Source organism: Populus alba, chromosome 19 (assembly GCF_005239225.2).
Source record: "Populus alba chromosome 19, ASM523922v2, whole genome shotgun sequence".
In the NCBI taxonomy this organism is placed as follows: domain Eukaryota; kingdom Viridiplantae; phylum Streptophyta; class Magnoliopsida; order Malpighiales; family Salicaceae; genus Populus; species Populus alba.
The window spans coordinates 14,157,260-14,174,525 of record NC_133302.1 but is presented as its reverse complement, the minus strand read 5'-3'; the positions used below and the strand labels follow the sequence as shown (position 1 = coordinate 14,174,525).

Here is a 17,266-nt window from a genome sequence, read left to right as displayed (position 1 = left end):
AGATAAACAAAATAACACTAGGATTAAGATTAATATTTTCTGGGACTGGAATGTCATGATCAATCTTCAAAACTTATTTTTATTTAATTCTATAATAATTAAAATAAATATTCACAAGAATTATAATGATTTAAATCACTAAGAAAAAAATATCTCTTTAGTTAAAACTTCATTTTCTTATTTATGTCTATCTTTAATATTTTGCCTAAAACATGAAAACATGTAGTTCTTATTAACAACATGTTTTTGTTTTTTTTTTAAAAAAAGAACTATCATGACTTTAAAAGAAAGTTTGAATAAAAAAAATAAAATCATACCTTGATATTTTTTATGTGACCGTATACAAAAATAAATCAATAATTAATATGAGAAACAATTATATAAAAATATTTATAGTAAAAAAATAAAAAATAGATATTTTATCCTTATTGAATATTTATTAAAAATATATTTTTTAAAAAATCATATTAAGTTTATATATAATTATTTATAAAATAATTGTTAATACTATTATAAAAAGTTTAATTCTTATTAAACAAGAAAAAAAACTCAATGGGCCAAGAAAATCAAGCTTGGGTGCTCTATAGCTTGAAAAGACAGTATAAACACGCTTAAGTTTAAAAGGCCAAGCTTATATGCCTAGCCTTTAAAAATAAAAAAACTTAGTTGCTCATTGTCTTAAAAGGCTAGGCCCGTGCAACTTATCAATAAAAAAAAAACATAAAAAAACATCATTTATAATTGGTAAATAATGTGTCTTCTCTTATAAAAAGTTTCAGCCATTTTTTATGTTGAAAAATTAAATTTTGAATTTGTTCATTCCATAATCTAAATTTAACATGTTTTCACCTTAAAACATAGAAACAAAAATATTAAAATCTTTAAAAATTTATTTTCAACTCCAAAATACATTTTAATTAATCTAAAATTTAAAATCAAATTAAATTAAAACAAACTTTCTAGATTTTGATCTAATTTTTCTAGCATGATTTAAGACCTAAACCATCTCTACACCGACAATTTAGCTTTAGATTTTTAATTTTAATTTTAGTGGAACTATAATTTTAATTATTTGAAAAAAAAATAAAGCTTTTAATAAGAGGAATTTAAATATTTTTTAATAATTATTTAAATTTCAAATATATTATTTTTATTTTAATTCAATAAATATATGAAAGTTTTTTTTTTTTTTTTTTTAATTAAAATGTTATGGAGGGGTCCTTACAGGCTTACACACCACTAGAGGTTATGGGTAGGAACCCGTAAAAACAAAACTTAGCCCAGGTCCATATTATCATTTATCGGGCCGACAACGTGAGAGGAATTAATAACCAGGTCCGAAAGCGTTCGAACAGCTTTTGTCGATGCTTCAGAGTTGAGAAAGATTGGGTGTTCTGTTTTTCTAGGTTTCTGTCTCAGTCCCAGTTGAGAGTCCCTTAGAGTTGAGAAAGATATCCTTTTTTGACAGACTATTTTCTTTAATTCGAGGGCCATGGATGGATGCCGGTAGCTGATATATTATTGGGATTTCACCTCTCATCTGCTTGCTTAGCGCAGTAGAAACCCATGGTAGGTCAGTCTTGACTTTATTTATTATTTGTTTGTTGTCAATGTCTGCTCCCATGATCTGGTCTTACTTCATTTCTCTAATGTGACCTATAGTGCTAGAGAATTTAGACTAATTAGGTTCTAAAAAATGGATTGCAATGTGCCACTACTTAGCATCAAGTGAGGAGGTTTGAAACAAGGTAGAGGAATCAGTGGCTATGTTTTTATTGTATGAACTAGTTTTATGCTTGGCATTTTTTTTCCTTGTATGATCTTTTCTTTTTGCGCGCATACAGCCAAAAATGTTTGAAGATATGGGTTTGTTCTGAAGCTTTTCCATCCATTTTTACATGAACGTTTTCGAACGAAACAAGTATTTTCTATAATTGCCAAAATTGAATTCGACTATTTTTTTTATGTCTAAGACAATTTAGGGACGTGAATATTCAGCTCCAATTCCCATCCCTTTCTCTGCAAGGTTTCTTTTGCTCCTTTCAAGAAAACCATTATTCTTTGAGGCTAATCAAAGCATGCCAGATTTTTTTCCTGTACCCTCTTTTATCACGTGGGAATATTACTGTTGCAATTTGCTTATTATCGGTGGAATGTGCTGGTGAAATTGGTTGACTGTGTTACTAATTTAAGCTCCTTTGAGCAAAGTTTATTTGAATCTGACACGCAAACTTGGGAGAAAATTGAGAAACAGAGAATGCATAAAAAAATTGAACATTTCTGGAGTTTCATCTCCATCATTAGAATGTTTTCCTTTTAACTCACTGGCATGACATGATGATTGTAAGTGATTTTTTTTTTTCACTACAGAAAATAAGTTATTCTCATTGAAATTTGGCATTGGTTCTCCAAAGAAAAGAACCTGTTTTTTTAGCCTGAGGGAATTAAGATGCTTGTGTACTCCTTTATGGTCGAAAATTCTTGTTCAGTTTCATTTTCTCTCATTTTTGTTTACTCTAGATATTATTTACATTTGTATGTGCACGCGCGCGCGCACACACACACTCGCATATATGTATGTATGTATTGATGCCGAGCAAATCAACCACCCCATATGTAGCACAATGAATGAATTTACTTCTCCTTATTTCAAATAAACACGAGGAAAAAATTGTAATGACTTCTGATGTTCTATTGTATTAACCTGTTCCTTTCCATTCAATTTTTATTAAATTCCTGATATAGTTATTTGTTTGGAAGTTATTTATTCCTTTAATGTGTTCATCTGTTTTAATTTCATGAGTTACCTTCTTTTTTATTTCCTTATTCTTGTCTTTCTATTGTCGAATCCATATTTTGTTGGAGGTTTTATGTGCTAGCTGCATTTGAAGAATACAAGTTTGAAACTGGTTATTTTGCGTGTTAGCACGAGGGGAAGCCTATCGAGCAACTAAAGTTGTTTCTCCACATTTTGGTGGATTCATGGCAGACCTTGCTTTAACTGTGCCTGATGCTGCTCTTGCATTGTCAGAACATGCTTTGACCATTGGACAAGAGTTTCCTAATGTTGAAACTTGCAGAAGAACATTGAAAGATATTGCTATAGCGCTGCATTTTGATCTTCGGATAGTGAAATCAGATCGAAGCCGGTTTATAGCCAAGTGCTCTAAAGAAGGCTGCCCATGGCGTGTCCATGTTGCAAAATGTCCTGGAGTTCCGACCTTTTCAATTAGAACCTTACATGGAGAGCATACTTGTGAAGGAGTTCAAAACCTTCACCATCAGCAAGCATCAGTAGGTTGGGTCGCTAGGTCTGTAGAAGCACGCATTCGAGACAATCCACAATACAAACCGAAGGAAATACTGGAAGATATCCGTGACCAGCATGGGGTTGCTGTTTCTTATATGCAAGCCTGGCGTGGGAAGGAGCGCAGCATGGCTGCACTTCATGGAACTTTTGAAGAAGGGTTTCGCCTTCTTCCTGCATATTGTGAGCAGATAAGAAAAACCAACCCAGGAAGCATTGCATCTGTTTTTGCTACCGGACAAGAAAATTGTTTTCAAAGACTTTTTATCTCCTACCGTGCATCTATTTATGGCTTTGTAAATGCTTGTAGGCCACTTCTGGAACTTGACAGAGCACATCTTAAAGGAAAATATTTGGGTACAATACTTTGTGCTGCAGCTGTTGATGCTGATGATGCATTATTTCCTTTGGCCATTGCTACTGTTGATGAGGAAACTGATGAAAATTGGATGTGGTTTATGTCAGAGTTGCGGAAGCTTCTTGGAGTAAATACTGACAACATGCCTAGACTTACCATACTGTCTGAAAGGCATAAGGGCATTGTAGAGGCAGTTGAAACACACTTTCCCAGTGCATTCCATGGATTTTGTCTGCGTTATGTTAGTGAAAACTTCCGTGACACATTTAAGAACACAAAGTTAGTGAATATTTTCTGGAATGCAGTTTATGCCCTCACAGCAGTTGAATTCGAAAGCAAGATCGCTGAGATGGTGGATATCTCACAAGATATTATACCTTGGTTTGAACACTTCTCTCCCCGGCTTTGGGCTGTAGCATATTTTGAAGGTATGCGATATGGCCATTTTATGCTGGGGGTTACAGAATTATTGTATAATTGGGCCCTTGAATGCCATGAGCTCCCAATTGTTCAAATGATGGAGCATATTCGGTATCAGTTGACATCTTGGTTTAGCAATCGTCGTGACATTGGCATGAGCTGGACCTCAATTCTTGTCCCATCTGCTGAGAAACGGATTTTAGAGGCTATTGCAGATGCACATTGCTATCAAGTGCTTCGTGCAAATGAGGTGGAGTTTGAGATTGTGTCAACTGAGCGAACAAATATTGTGGATATTAGAAGCCGTGTCTGCTCATGTCGTCGTTGGCAGCTCTATGGTTTACCATGTGCACATGCTGCTGCAGCACTTATTTCCTGTGGGCAAAATGCTCATTTATTTGCCGAACCTTGCTTCACTGTTGCAAGTTACCGGGAGACATACTCAGAGATGATCAACCCTATTCCTGATAAGAGCCTGTGGAGGGAACTGGGTGAGGGAACAGAAGGTGGAGGTGCCAAGGTTGACATTACAATACGCCCACCCAAAACTCGCCGACCACCCGGCAGGCCAAAAAAGAAGGTTCTTCGTGTAGAAAACTTTAAACGCCCAAAGAGGGTGGTTCAATGTGGTCGCTGTCATTTGTTAGGACATTCTCAAAAGAAATGCACAAAGCCAATTTAACTAGGATGTAGCTTCTTACTGTACCTTTCAGTTAATCTAAAATTGCAACTTAACTAGGTGTGTTTGTAAACATGATGTATGTTTTCATTTAATAGCACAATGGCCTAATCCTTTTTGTAATTCACCTTTGTCTTGTGAATATGGAGTTACCATTTTGTCATATCTTTGTTGCTGAGACAAATTTAGTAATAACAAGCACTTGATCGATTCTGAATGTCCTGTGTCTTATCATTTGAAACTCTACAGCAAAATTTCTGAGCATTACGTTTTGTGTGAAGTGTAAACAACAGGTTTGTCGCAAATTGCAATTCATTCCTTTGATGATATATTTTGTTGCGTATGTTTATTGTTTGTTTTATGACAACATGGATGCTACAAGCACATGGAATATCATAGGATAGAAGATGTCCCGAATAGGAACTGATATCAACATGACATTAGGAATGTGGTCTCTGCCTCATATTTTAACTAAGTTTTGTTACTAGAAAGAATAAAACCTTTTTATACTCTCATCAAATTTTCAAATTCAATAAAAATCCAGTTGTAATGATGATGAATCTTGAATATTGTTGCCCATGCAGCAAATATCATATGAAAGAATGCAATCAAACTAAACACAAATTATTTAATTGGATGTGAATTTTTATATGAATGAACATGAAGTTTTTCTAAAAACAAACATTTATATGTCAATTAAATATAAATAATATCTGTTTACTTTCAAATAAAAAAAATATAGCTAAAATTAATCAACTAAAAAACTAGAAGTCTTGAATTAATTAAAAAGGTTAGAAGTTATGAAGTCTTATTCTAAATAGAAGTTTTTAGTAAATTATACTAGCAAGTGTAGCAAATTAGTTAGAAAATATGTGATTTCTAGAAAGAAGATGTGTTGATAGAAATAAAAATTCAAGCTCTTAATTTGTTATAAACAATTTGTATATAAGTACGAATAGTTATTCATGTAGGATTATATAAAAAGACCATCCAATTACAAAAACTAATAGTCAACCCTATATACACAATTTATTTACTTATTTCCATGTAACTTGTTCATTATTTATCTTTTATCACAATTTATTGCTTTTCTTATCTTTGATTTTGCTTACAGATTTTCCTTTATTTTTTTCTCGCTTCTTTTTTCTTTTATCTAGATTAGTTTTTTTACATTACTCTTTCTTCTTAACTTGTTAAAATCAAATTTAGAACTTCACACTTTATTTGATTTGTGAGGTTGCCATCAACCTTTGTTTAGGAGGAGGTTTCTAATTATAGGTTCTCCTTGTTGAAAGGAAGAAATCAAGAACAAATAGCATAATTGATCTATAATTCAACAATTAATCAACAGATTAATACGTGATTGATAATCAGATTATCTATCGATTCAGCAAATTAACACTTAAAATGGGATAAACTTATTATTTTAACACATAATAATCATGAAAAAAAAATGGTAAAAACATCATCATTATGACCAAAGAAAAATCAATACATGTAAACTACAAATCTCAATCTCATGGTCATGAATAATTTGATTGCCTCTCAACAATACAAGAACTAACTAGAAAGCCTTAATTAGACATGCCACAAGATAGTTCTTTTTCATCTAAATCCCTTAAAAAACAGCACACAGATAAAGTTATAGTGCTCACATGCAATGTATAAGTCAACTAATATTCCCAACAACATTGGCTTCACTAGTTCTAGAGGGTACACTAACGTTTTTACACCTTCAACACAACATCATGCATATCGTTTTTAAGGATTGAAGGTGTAGTCAAATGATCACAACCAATATTGCCAAATCTAATAAGCCACATGTGGCTTCTCTTGAAGGACAATCCTTTTATAAACAAACACACTTATCTAATATTGATTTAATAGACATCCATTTAGAGATAAAGAACATAACAAACACGACTTACCATAATAACATATTGTATTAGTCAATAAAATCATGTAAACCATTTATATTAAGTTGGGGCACAATCGATCTTCTATAATTTTTTTTCAAATATTTAAAAGGCAAGTACCAAGATATGTTCCAATGGTATTTACTCTAATAGAAATGTATGAAGTTCCTAATCACATTTTGGGTATCACATGCCTATATATAAAACACAACAACAACCTTAGCAACATTAGAGCATAAGGTGTCACCTACTTTATATGTGTATAGGTAACCTTAAGCTATTTATATGGCTCAACAACCTTATCTATAGATAGTCAAACCTATACTTGGAAAATACAATACTTCACATATTGTCTTGAAATAAGACAATGCTAATCCTCATACACCTTAAATATATGTTATTGACTAACAACTACAGGGAATTGATTAATAAGATGGAACTTGCCCAACACTTACAAGAGATGGGGCAAGATATTGAATATACAAAACAACCTTTATGCAATCATCTTATACCATAAAAAGGTTGATCAACTCTATCCAATGCTTAGAGGAATTAAGATTCTTGATTTCAAATAATTCTCTACAGAGGATGGTGAGTTAATGAGAGAAAATAAAACCAAATTGACTAATCAATATGGCAATTCAATTTGGTAATAATGTTGTTAATCCTTAATGAAACTAAGGCTAATTAGTTTTTCATCAACCAAAATTGTGCTCCACTCATTCTCCACATTACCATCTAACTTTATTAATAGTTAGGAGGAAATGAAGGTTTATTTTCAGCAGCATTTTTACAGAATATAACTAGAGGTAATAGTAGCTGTCTAGCCTAGAATTTTTCAATACTAGGAGAGTCCGTATAAAGCTACGTACTTTACTTTAGGAATGTTAAAACCAAGTGCACTATAATTATAATAGAGTAAAAGTGCATCAAATTAATTATGGAAAAGATGCAATGTAATACAATAAAGAGGTTCGTAGGAACCAAAAATACTAATATTTATACATTTTCAAATGATGTTGCTTGATATGACAAGATGCTAGGTGAAAGAGAAAAAAAAGTCATTAAAGGAAATTTATCCAATTTATTGTTACCCATTTTTGATCCCATAAAAAAATCAAGAAAAGATAAAAAAGAAAAAAAAGTTTGATATGAGAAATCTTCCTCCTACACCATCTAAGATGGATGATGGAAATGATGAAATTTAAACCTTTTGATTGAAGTAAAGTTAGGAACTAAAAATAAGCTTAAACCAACTTATATAAATGAAAATCTAGTAAAAGATTATCATTGAATTTGATATCATCACTCTTATAAGAATTATCTTGCTTAGAACTATGATGAAATTGCCTTGGTTAGGTTGGAGCTTGGTTGAGAATTCATTACCAATCAAGCCAGGATTTAAACTATATAGTCAACCTCCAAAAAGAATGGCTTCTAACATGATTGAGCATCTTTTAGAATCTAGATTCATTAGGCCAATAAGTTATGCTAAATAGATTTTGAATATCACACTAGTATTAAAAAAGAATGGCAAGTTAAGAATTTGAATAGAATTTAGAAATTTTAATCTTGCAACTCTAAAGGATGATATTAAATGTCATGACTGACATGTTGGTCGATTCAATAGTTGGCAATAAAATCCTTGACTTCATGGATGAGTATCCGAGCTATAACCATTTCTTCATTACAAAGGATAATGTATCAAAGGCTATTTTCAAATGTTCTGGCTCACTAGAAATGCATGACTGGTTAGTAATGTCAATTGGCCTAAAAAATGTTGGTACTACTTATCAAATGACCATGAATTTGACCTTTTATGATATGATAAAACCATATCACGAAGATCTACATCAATGATATTATGGTTAAATTAAAATCTAAAACCAATCATATGGGTTAGTTATGTTTTGAGTGCATTGGAGTATAATTTTTAAGATGCATTCACTATAATATGTCTTTAATATGAAGTTAGGAAACTTCTTGGGATTTCTTATACATGAACTTGGAATAAAGTTAGAGAAAAACTATATAAGGGTGGTAATGGAAGAACAACCAATATAAAATGAGAAAATGTTATATCATCTTATTAGAAAAATCAATTTCCTTTAGAGGTTCATATCAAACATTATAAGAAAGATCAAGCCAGTCACAAGACTCTTAAAAAGAAATGATGAAGATAAATTTTTATGGGCTAAAAAGCACCAAACTGCTATTAAAAAAATAAATATTTATTTAGCAAAACCACCAGCATTATCCCTACCAAGCCTTTTAGGCTATACCTATCTACTATACAAGGATCAATTGGTAGCTTGTTAGTATAGGAGAATAAAGATGAATATGAATAGGTTATTTATTATCACAATCATTTTGTTATAATTGTTGAATAACATAATACTTCAATATAAAAACTATATTTGTCCTTATTCTTTAATTGTGTAAAACCTTGTTGGTATATATTGGTAGTTAATGTGTATAAAATTTTCATACAAACTTAATAAAGTATATACTAGCTAAACATTTAGTAAATGGTTACATTGGTAAGTGAGATTTAGCATTTTCCGAGTTTGATTTTTTATCATATACCATAAAAAAGCAGTTAAAGGTCAAGCTTTAGCTGATTTCTTAGTGAATCACTTTTGTCTCGAGATCGATTATAAATTGAAACACGATATGAATATTATTGTTACATAATTTTTTCTATAGTATTTTGACTTTATGGATTGAAAAGAAAAAGAATAAAGCTAGTGTAGGATTGATAATAGTGTCTCTAATAAGTCATAAGATGACCTTATCATTTTGGCTTAATTTTTTCTATAACAATAATTAAGCTGAATATAAGGCTTTGATCATAAATTTGTAAATATTTCTAGAGTTAGAAAAACAATTAGTTACAGTAATAGAGGATTCATGAAAAATTGGGGTTAAATATTTTTATATATATCTTTCTTTTACTTTAGAGAAATTAGCCTTTTATTTTAGTGTTTAATTAGAATTAACAACTCTTTTATTTTTTTAATTTATTTTGTTAAGTATAAATAACATACTTACGTGTTTGAATTTAAGATATATTTAAAAATACATTCATCATATTAATATATTTTTTTATTATGTTAGACATTAACTCTGAGTTACTTACTAGCTATCAAAACCAAGAGAATGTCTAAGAAAGCCAACTTAATGAAAGACTTCTTATAACTTATGGCATAGTTAATTATTGAAAAATATGTTTGGTATATACTAGTTATTAACACTCGAGATGTCGTGGAGTCATTTTTGAAATCAGCTTTTAGTTAGTTCTTTTACAATTAAAATAGATGTTTGTACGAAATACTATGATTTATTTATTTTTAAATTATTTTATTAAATTGCTTACTATTTTTTTATTCATGTATTTTTATTACTAGCATGTTTTTTTAATTAAAAGTGAAGAAATTAAAGCACTTAAAAAAAACAAATAATTTTAAATAAGTAGTAAAAAATGTTTACTCTTTAATGTACATTATATTTTCTTATTAATGCATTTTGTTTTACTAAAAATATTTTATTTTATGAGAAGCTTTGTTTTTTCTATAAAAAGACTTATCATCATCTTAAAAACAAGTATTAATTAAAAAAAATAAAAAATAATATCTTATTTTTTACATACAATTATAGGGGAAAAAATTAATCTAAGGAAAAATTAAAAAAATATAATTTCTTATTAAATATTCCTAATCACTTTTTTTTTTAATTTGCATATTAAGTTCATATTAGTACTTAACAAAATGGTTGATATATATATATATATATATATATATAATGCTATAATCTTGGCAAAATAAAATGTATTTAATGGAATAATATTTTCAATATAATCTTAATTATTTTATTTAGAATGAATTTAAATTAAAATTCAAGAAAAATACAAAAGGGCTAACATAAAAAAAGATTAGGTGCTTATGCTTGGAAGGTTGGCGAGAGCAATTGTTTCAAAACAAAAAGGCTCAAATATATATTAGAGTATGGTTGCGGTTGTTTTTTAAAGTATTTTTCGTGTCAAAAGATATTAAAATAATATTTTTTTAAATTATTTTTGAGATCAGTGCATTAAAACAATCTAAAACATATAAAAAAAATTAATTTTTAATAAAAAAAATAAAATTTAAATTTTAAAAAAACATGGTTTGCACCGCGTTTTCTATATAAAACCATACTCGCACGCTAAACCTTTTTTATTTTAGAAAAAATATTAACTGATTTATTTTTTATTTAAAAATTAAACAAATAATGTGATGTGATGGCATGTAATTTATTGTGGTAAATAACATATAATCTAGTAAAGATTCTAGTTATTAATTGTGATCACAAAATTATGATTCAATTTTTTTATTTTAAAAGTTTATTTTCAATTATTTTTCAACAAAAAAGCACTCAATGCAACTCAATAATTTTATTTTTAACTTAAAAAACTCTTAAACAGGTTATAAACAAAAAAAAACTAAACCAAATAAAAAAAAAATTTATTTGCAAACTATTTCTTTAGTGAGATAAAAGTTAAAATATACAGAGGTTTGAGAAAGCATAACCAATAAATAATAAATAATAAAGAAGAATAATTTTATAAAAGAAAAGGAAAAATAGGAAACGGTGTCGATCAGGATTTAGATTTTCGGATAATTAATATAATATTTTTGTTTTATATAAAAAAAAGTAGAGAATAGAATAGAAAAAGATAATCCCTGAAAAAACAATTATCTTCCGACAAATACGACACCGTAAGAAAGCAGCCGATTGAAATATTTGCTTATTTGATTGGAGAGGCAAGAGTGTGTGTGAGAGAGAACTGAAGAAGAAATTTGTAGTAGCGAGCAGAATAGAAAAGGAGTAAAATGGCGGCGAGAGGAGCTTTGCTAAAGTACCTGAGAGTGAAGGTACAGGCCATGCCTACCACGCGAAACCCGAACAACAACGGCCTCGTCGGTCTCTCCTTCAATTCCATACGCCGCCGTTTCTCCGAGGAAGTTAGAGGCACCTTCCTTGACAAGTCTGAGGTCACCGATCGAGTCGTCAATGTTGTCAAGAACTTCCAGAAAGTCGATCCTTCCAAGGTAAATGATGTTATTAAATATTTATCAGATTTAATACCAGCTACTTTTTAAATAATAATAGATTAGATGTGTTGGTGCTTCATGTTTTTATTCTTTTGGGTTTAGGGCTATGATTGGAAGCTGAAAGTGAAATGGGTACTAATATGTTTTCAATTTCAATAGAAATGAACAAGTGTAAACTAAATGGGTTTAGGGTTATGATTTTCGGACCGTTCAAGTCCTTAATCCAATATTTTTAGGAACCAAACAAAAGGGCAGTTTGATTTATTTGTGTTGTGACTTGTAAGACTTTCTGTTGTGCTGTTTTGATTTTATGGTTCATTGCAAAGTCGACAATCTGATGCAAATGTGCAGTAGAGCTCTGTGTTCTGTATTTGCTACGGAAGAGCAAAAGCTTCATGGAGAAATTATAAGCTTCATTAAAATGGTGTTGGAAGATTAGTACATCTTGATTTTCCAAGACAGATATAGTGCTTTTATTTTTATGTGAATGCTTATTTTATTACTCGTTTGAGTTAATCAAGGCAATCAGTGCTGACTTGAGCTGAATTTTGGCATTCTAGATTAAATTCATGTTTAGGTTTGACCTACTTTTCTGCATTGAGGTAGTAGGGTCTTCTGATCTTCAATCTTCAAAATTATGTGATAATAAGTTTTTTTCAACCAGTCTGTTGTCAAGAAGAAAATTGATCTGCAAATATCACATAAAGAATATTAGCCCAAAACGAAGGAGCACAATGTTGGATCACTACTTGCCACTAGTCCTTACCTTTAAGCTTGTTTTTTGCACCATGACGTGGGTCTGTCCTTGCTCTCTTTTTTTATTATCAAAATCTCTAGTAGTAGTCTGCTACATGAATCGTGGTGCAGCTGGTCATAATCACCCAGTCTCAGTCATAATGATGTTCTTTGAATCGAAGTGTCTATACCTTGAAAATTCCTGATTTATTAACGGGTTCCGCTTATAGATTGGGTTCTTGCACCAAATGATCTCTGGTCTGAGATTTAGATTGCATTATTTTCTACATCATCATTGTCAGTGACGATGTTGCTATGTTAAAAGTTTTGATGGCATAGCAATTTCTCATGTTAATTCATTACAACTAGAACTTTGTTTTTTGAATGGATGTGGTGAATCTTTATAGAATGTTTGATGCCCTAGAATTTGTTGAGTTAGTTTGTAGTAGTGCATGAAGGTTGCATGTCTAATTTAGGAATTTGAGTTATGTTGGAGACACTATCCAGATATTTTTCTGCACAAACATGGGCTCGCTGTTTTGATTTCCTATCCTTAGCTATTTCACCCCATTTCCACTGGTGTGTTAGGTTGGTGAATTTTGTTGCCAGGATAAATGAGTGTTTGGCATGGTTTTTTTTATTGCTTTGTTGTAGAGGCTTCATTCATATTTCGTAATTATTTTACCCCCTTTTCCTTATGGTGGAATACAGCACTGAGATTTGAATAAGAAATGTAAAGGCTATTCTTAGCACATAGTATTTTCCCACATTTCTTCCTAAAGAATCTCACTTGAAATTTCTCATTGGCTACTTGCTTTCATTGCCACAAAGGGCGGGTGGCTAAAGAACTTGTAGATTCATAACACCATCTTCTATGTGGATCTGATTTTGCTTGTTATTTATTTTTCACTTTTGTAGGTTACACCAAATGCCCATTTCCAGAATGATCTTGGGTTAGATAGTCTAGACAGTGTGGAGATTGTGATGGCCCTTGAAGAAGAGTTTCAGTTTGAGATCCCAGATAATGAAGCAGACAAGATCAATTCCATCAGTCTTGCCATTGACTTCATATCTTCACACCCTCAAGCGAAGTAGGGTACAATGTGAGCCCTATCGTCTTTATTTTTTTTCATTTTGCTACAGTGATTAGCTGCAGGATTAAACATCATATTTTGGTACCTACTTTTCCATGTTCGAGTTGGTTTATCTTTCCTCAATTCTGGTTGAAGAGGATTGTTTCAGAATGTGACTGGCATGCTTGCTCTTCTAGTGGAAGGGACTTATAGTTGTATGGTCCAACGAACCAAACTACTGGTTGACACTAGTTGTCCATGTCTATCTGATATCTTGAATAAAATTATATGGAGGTCATTACCCATCTAGGTGCTTGGACATTCCTGATTAAATGCTCCCTACGATGGAGAAAATGTGTATCTCGGTATTTCAGGGCAACTAAATGTTCAATTCTTATTTTTCTTATTTTTCAAGGCTTAGGTTTCACTTCTGCCCATCAAGGATACTTGCGATCCAGACCAATATAGAAAGTAGTGAAGTGGATCTGGACCGTTATAAAAAGAAGTAAAGTTACACTGGAAAATGTCAGCCAAAATTATGCAAAAAAACAATAATGTAATGATTTCATTGGTTCCTTATAAGGTTGTCAAAAATCTGATTTTCACAGAATATACAATATAAATTTGAATTGTAAAATTATAAATAGAATATTTTAACTAATTATATATTAACAATTTCAATCAAGTAATAATTAATAATATAATATAATAAAAAAAAAATAAAATAAATAATAGAAAAGTCTAAATACCTTTATTTTATTTACATTGATTCTTTCAGTTCTTAGACAAATCGACTCATTTATTTTGCCATTTACAATAAATGAGTCTTTCTAAATTTTATTAGATCATTTAATATTAATTACTCAAAAGGTCAAGCATGTCAATTTACAATTTTTATTTTATATATTTGCCAGCTAAAACAAAGTAATATATCAATTGATATGTTAATAGTTTACATAAAAAATTGTGAAGAATGAATGGGTATTTTAATTTTACGGAAATGAAAACCACAAATAATTTGTATCATTAAAAAAAATTATAATAATTATAGTCAAAATCAAGCTTTTGATTATCAAATTGCACAACTTTTGCAAAATATAAATTTAAAACAATGAAAATGTTAAAGTACAGAATATCAGAATGCACAATTTTATATTTTTTTCAAACTCGTAAAATCGGTCTGACTTTACTGATTTTACCGAGTTTGAATGAGTTTGACCGTGTTTACTAGTTTTTGAGTTTTAATCCGATTTGACATGTTAAATACATATTGACTCGTAAAATTGTAAGATTTTAATAGTTAACTTGCTTTTTTAACAATATTGGTTCCTTATTCATCTGGAATGATCTCTTCTACTTAGAGAAGAGGGAGTTTTTTTTGAACTTCAATTACCTTAAAAGAAGTTAGGCTGTCGGTTTTTGTGAGGCTCGAGAAGGAGCTTTTTTTTTTTTTTTTAAAAGGGAGCTAGCTTCTTATTTTAGAAAGGTCTTTTATGGATGGTGCTATTTTCACTCCAAAATCTAAAGCAAGATCAACAAGTATTAAACTGATGAAAACTAAGAGGTATAAAAAACTAAAATAAAGAAGGAGAGGTTTAACTTGCATTTCAATTACAAATTGAAAATGTTGGAGACTTCTTTGAGAGAGATTTTTTTTTTTGTTATGAGAGAAGATATAATTTTTTAATTCTTTGATGTCCATTACAAACTAAAAAGGTCTTTATGTAGGCCTCGAAATACAACATTAAAACTACTAAACTAAAAGATAAGGTCTAAACAATTAGCTAAAGAATTTATATAAAAAAAGATAAGACCTAAACAAGTGGCTAACAATCTTATAGAAAAGCAAAAGATTATGTCACATGCTTGATAAGATCGAAAAAGTCTGAAGGGCATCAATTATACCTGAGGTGGGTGCTAAGCTCTTTCATGACATCATTATTATCTTCTAAAGGATCTTTGATAATCTTAGTACAAACTATGCTCATTAATCTCTTTAAAGGCTTTAAACAAAGATCTATTTAGCTCTTGCTTCGAAGATGAGGAGAGAAGGTCTTTACAAAGTTTTTTTAAGTTTAGGGATCTTGAGCTTTGTGGAGAGAATTGCTGTTCTCTATGAAAAATACCTAGATCATCTAAGAAATTGAATTTATCCCACCATTTAATAAGTGTTGTCCTAATAAGGATTGAGGTAGTGTGAGTAAAGATAAACTAGACTTCACCTTGAGATGAGACTTGAAAATCCTATTTAACTATCCAGGGGATGTGAAAACATAATTTTGAAACCCGGCCCGGCCCAGCGGGTCAACCCGGGACCCAAACGACCCGGGTTGAAGAAAAATAGAAAAAATCATGACCCGGTGTGACTGGTTGACCCAATGGTTTGACCCGACAAAACTAGGTCAAAAAACCCGATTGTAACCCATAGACTTTTGTTTTTTTTACTAAAACAACGTCGTTTTGATTTTTTTAAAAATAGATATTGATCCGGGTGATCCAGTCAAAACCTAGAACTCGGGCCTTGGACCAGGCCGAGTTTAAAAAATATGCTTGAAAGTGGCTCACAAAACTAATCAGCTTAAAAATAAACTTATTAGCCTTAAGATATTTCTCCAAATAAAGTTTCATAGAAATTGACATTTGGATTTGGAAGATTCCTCATTTAGAGTTTTAGCTTTGAAACCATTATGAAAAGATTTGAGATTTCTAAGATAGCTGAAACTAAATGGACCAACTATACTTACCAACATTGTTATCATATGTCAGGGCTCCTTTCTAGACATTGATATAGTCATAATAACTATAAGTTTTGGGTAAAAACTAATAGTTAGTAAGAAATATGAAGATATGAGAATTAAAGCCCTATTTGAGTAATAATTCCTTTAATTAGGAGCTTAAAATAAACCCAATCTTTTCTACTTTTAGGAATCTATTGGACAAAAATTGATCATGTCTCTAATAAGAGCTATTCATAATAAATAGCCCATTTTTGATTATGTAATGGTAGAAAGTGCTTTGATAAGTGCAATGTCGCAACCTTTTGTGAGGTTGAAGAAGGAATCAAAGGTCTTTCAATCTTAAAATGCTAGAAACATTTTATGGAATGAAACGGATATAAATTTCTTTATCGTTGATTGGAGGAAGAGCTAGCTCATAAGCTTCTTTGGATATTAGAATAGACTACATGTGTTTCTTTAATATGCCAAGGATTTGGAGATCTCTTGAATTCTAAAGACCTCTAAATTGCTTTTAGTTTGTGATCCCTATAAGAATTCTCTAATTAGAAAATGAATTCTTTAATTAAAAACATTAGGAAGACAAATATTTTCTGCTTTGATATATTAAATATTATATATCAAAATCAAATAAAAAGAGAGGGTTTTTTCATCTAGCAAATATTTGTTTAGAGGTCATATTCTTTACATCTTTTATTAGAATTTCTTTTGGATATTTTTTAATTAGTTATCAATAAGATTTTTTTTTTAATTAATAAGATCACTTTTAAATTTAGAGATACACAAAACTATTGATAAGGTTTCCTTTTGAATCGTGAAATAGTTTTGTTAAGCTTGATTTCAAAGTTCAAAAGTGAATCTTACTAACTGTTCTTTATCATAAACTCTTTGCTTTATAGTTCCACCAAAACCTAGTTCTGAGGCATTTATCTCAACAATTTTAAAAACAA

At 30.5% G+C, this 17,266-nt stretch overlaps 2 protein-coding genes across 6 annotated transcripts; both read left to right on the top strand.

The window, feature by feature from the left end:
- Positions 1-1,345: 1,345 nt before the first annotated feature.
- On the top strand, positions 1,346-4,981 carry LOC118028897 (uncharacterized). 5 transcript variants are annotated; one of them, XM_035032644.2, is made up of 2 exons: positions 1,346-1,573; positions 2,927-4,981. In XM_035032644.2, exons 1-2 carry the CDS (start codon positions 1,567-1,569, stop codon positions 4,765-4,767), a joined length of 1,848 nt encoding a protein of 615 aa, XP_034888535.1. In that variant the 5' UTR covers positions 1,346-1,566; the 3' UTR covers positions 4,768-4,981. The 5 variants fall into 5 exon arrangements, with proteins under 5 accessions (XP_034888535.1, XP_034888536.1, XP_034888537.1 ...); XM_035032645.2 differs by having other exon boundaries at positions 1,346-1,569; positions 2,927-4,927; XM_035032646.2 differs by having other exon boundaries at positions 1,346-1,569; positions 2,866-4,927.
- Positions 4,982-11,470: 6,489 nt separating this feature from the next.
- On the top strand, positions 11,471-13,886 carry LOC118028898 (acyl carrier protein 2, mitochondrial). Its single transcript, XM_035032649.2, has 2 exons — positions 11,471-11,770; positions 13,427-13,886. Exons 1-2 carry the CDS (start codon positions 11,552-11,554, stop codon positions 13,601-13,603), a joined length of 396 nt encoding a protein of 131 aa, XP_034888540.1. The 5' UTR covers positions 11,471-11,551; the 3' UTR covers positions 13,604-13,886.
- The last annotated feature ends 3,380 nt before the right edge of the window (positions 13,887-17,266 follow it).

Excerpts from the sequence above, each read along its gene's own strand:
- LOC118028898 (XM_035032649.2), top strand. The coding sequence starts at position 11,552 with ATGGCGGCGAGAGGAGCTTTGCTAAAGTACCTGAGAGTGAAGGTACAG. Across the intron at positions 11,771-13,426 it reads AGAAAGTCGATCCTTCCAAG|GTTACACCAAATGCCCATTT; the intron begins GTAAATGATGTT and ends TCACTTTTGTAG.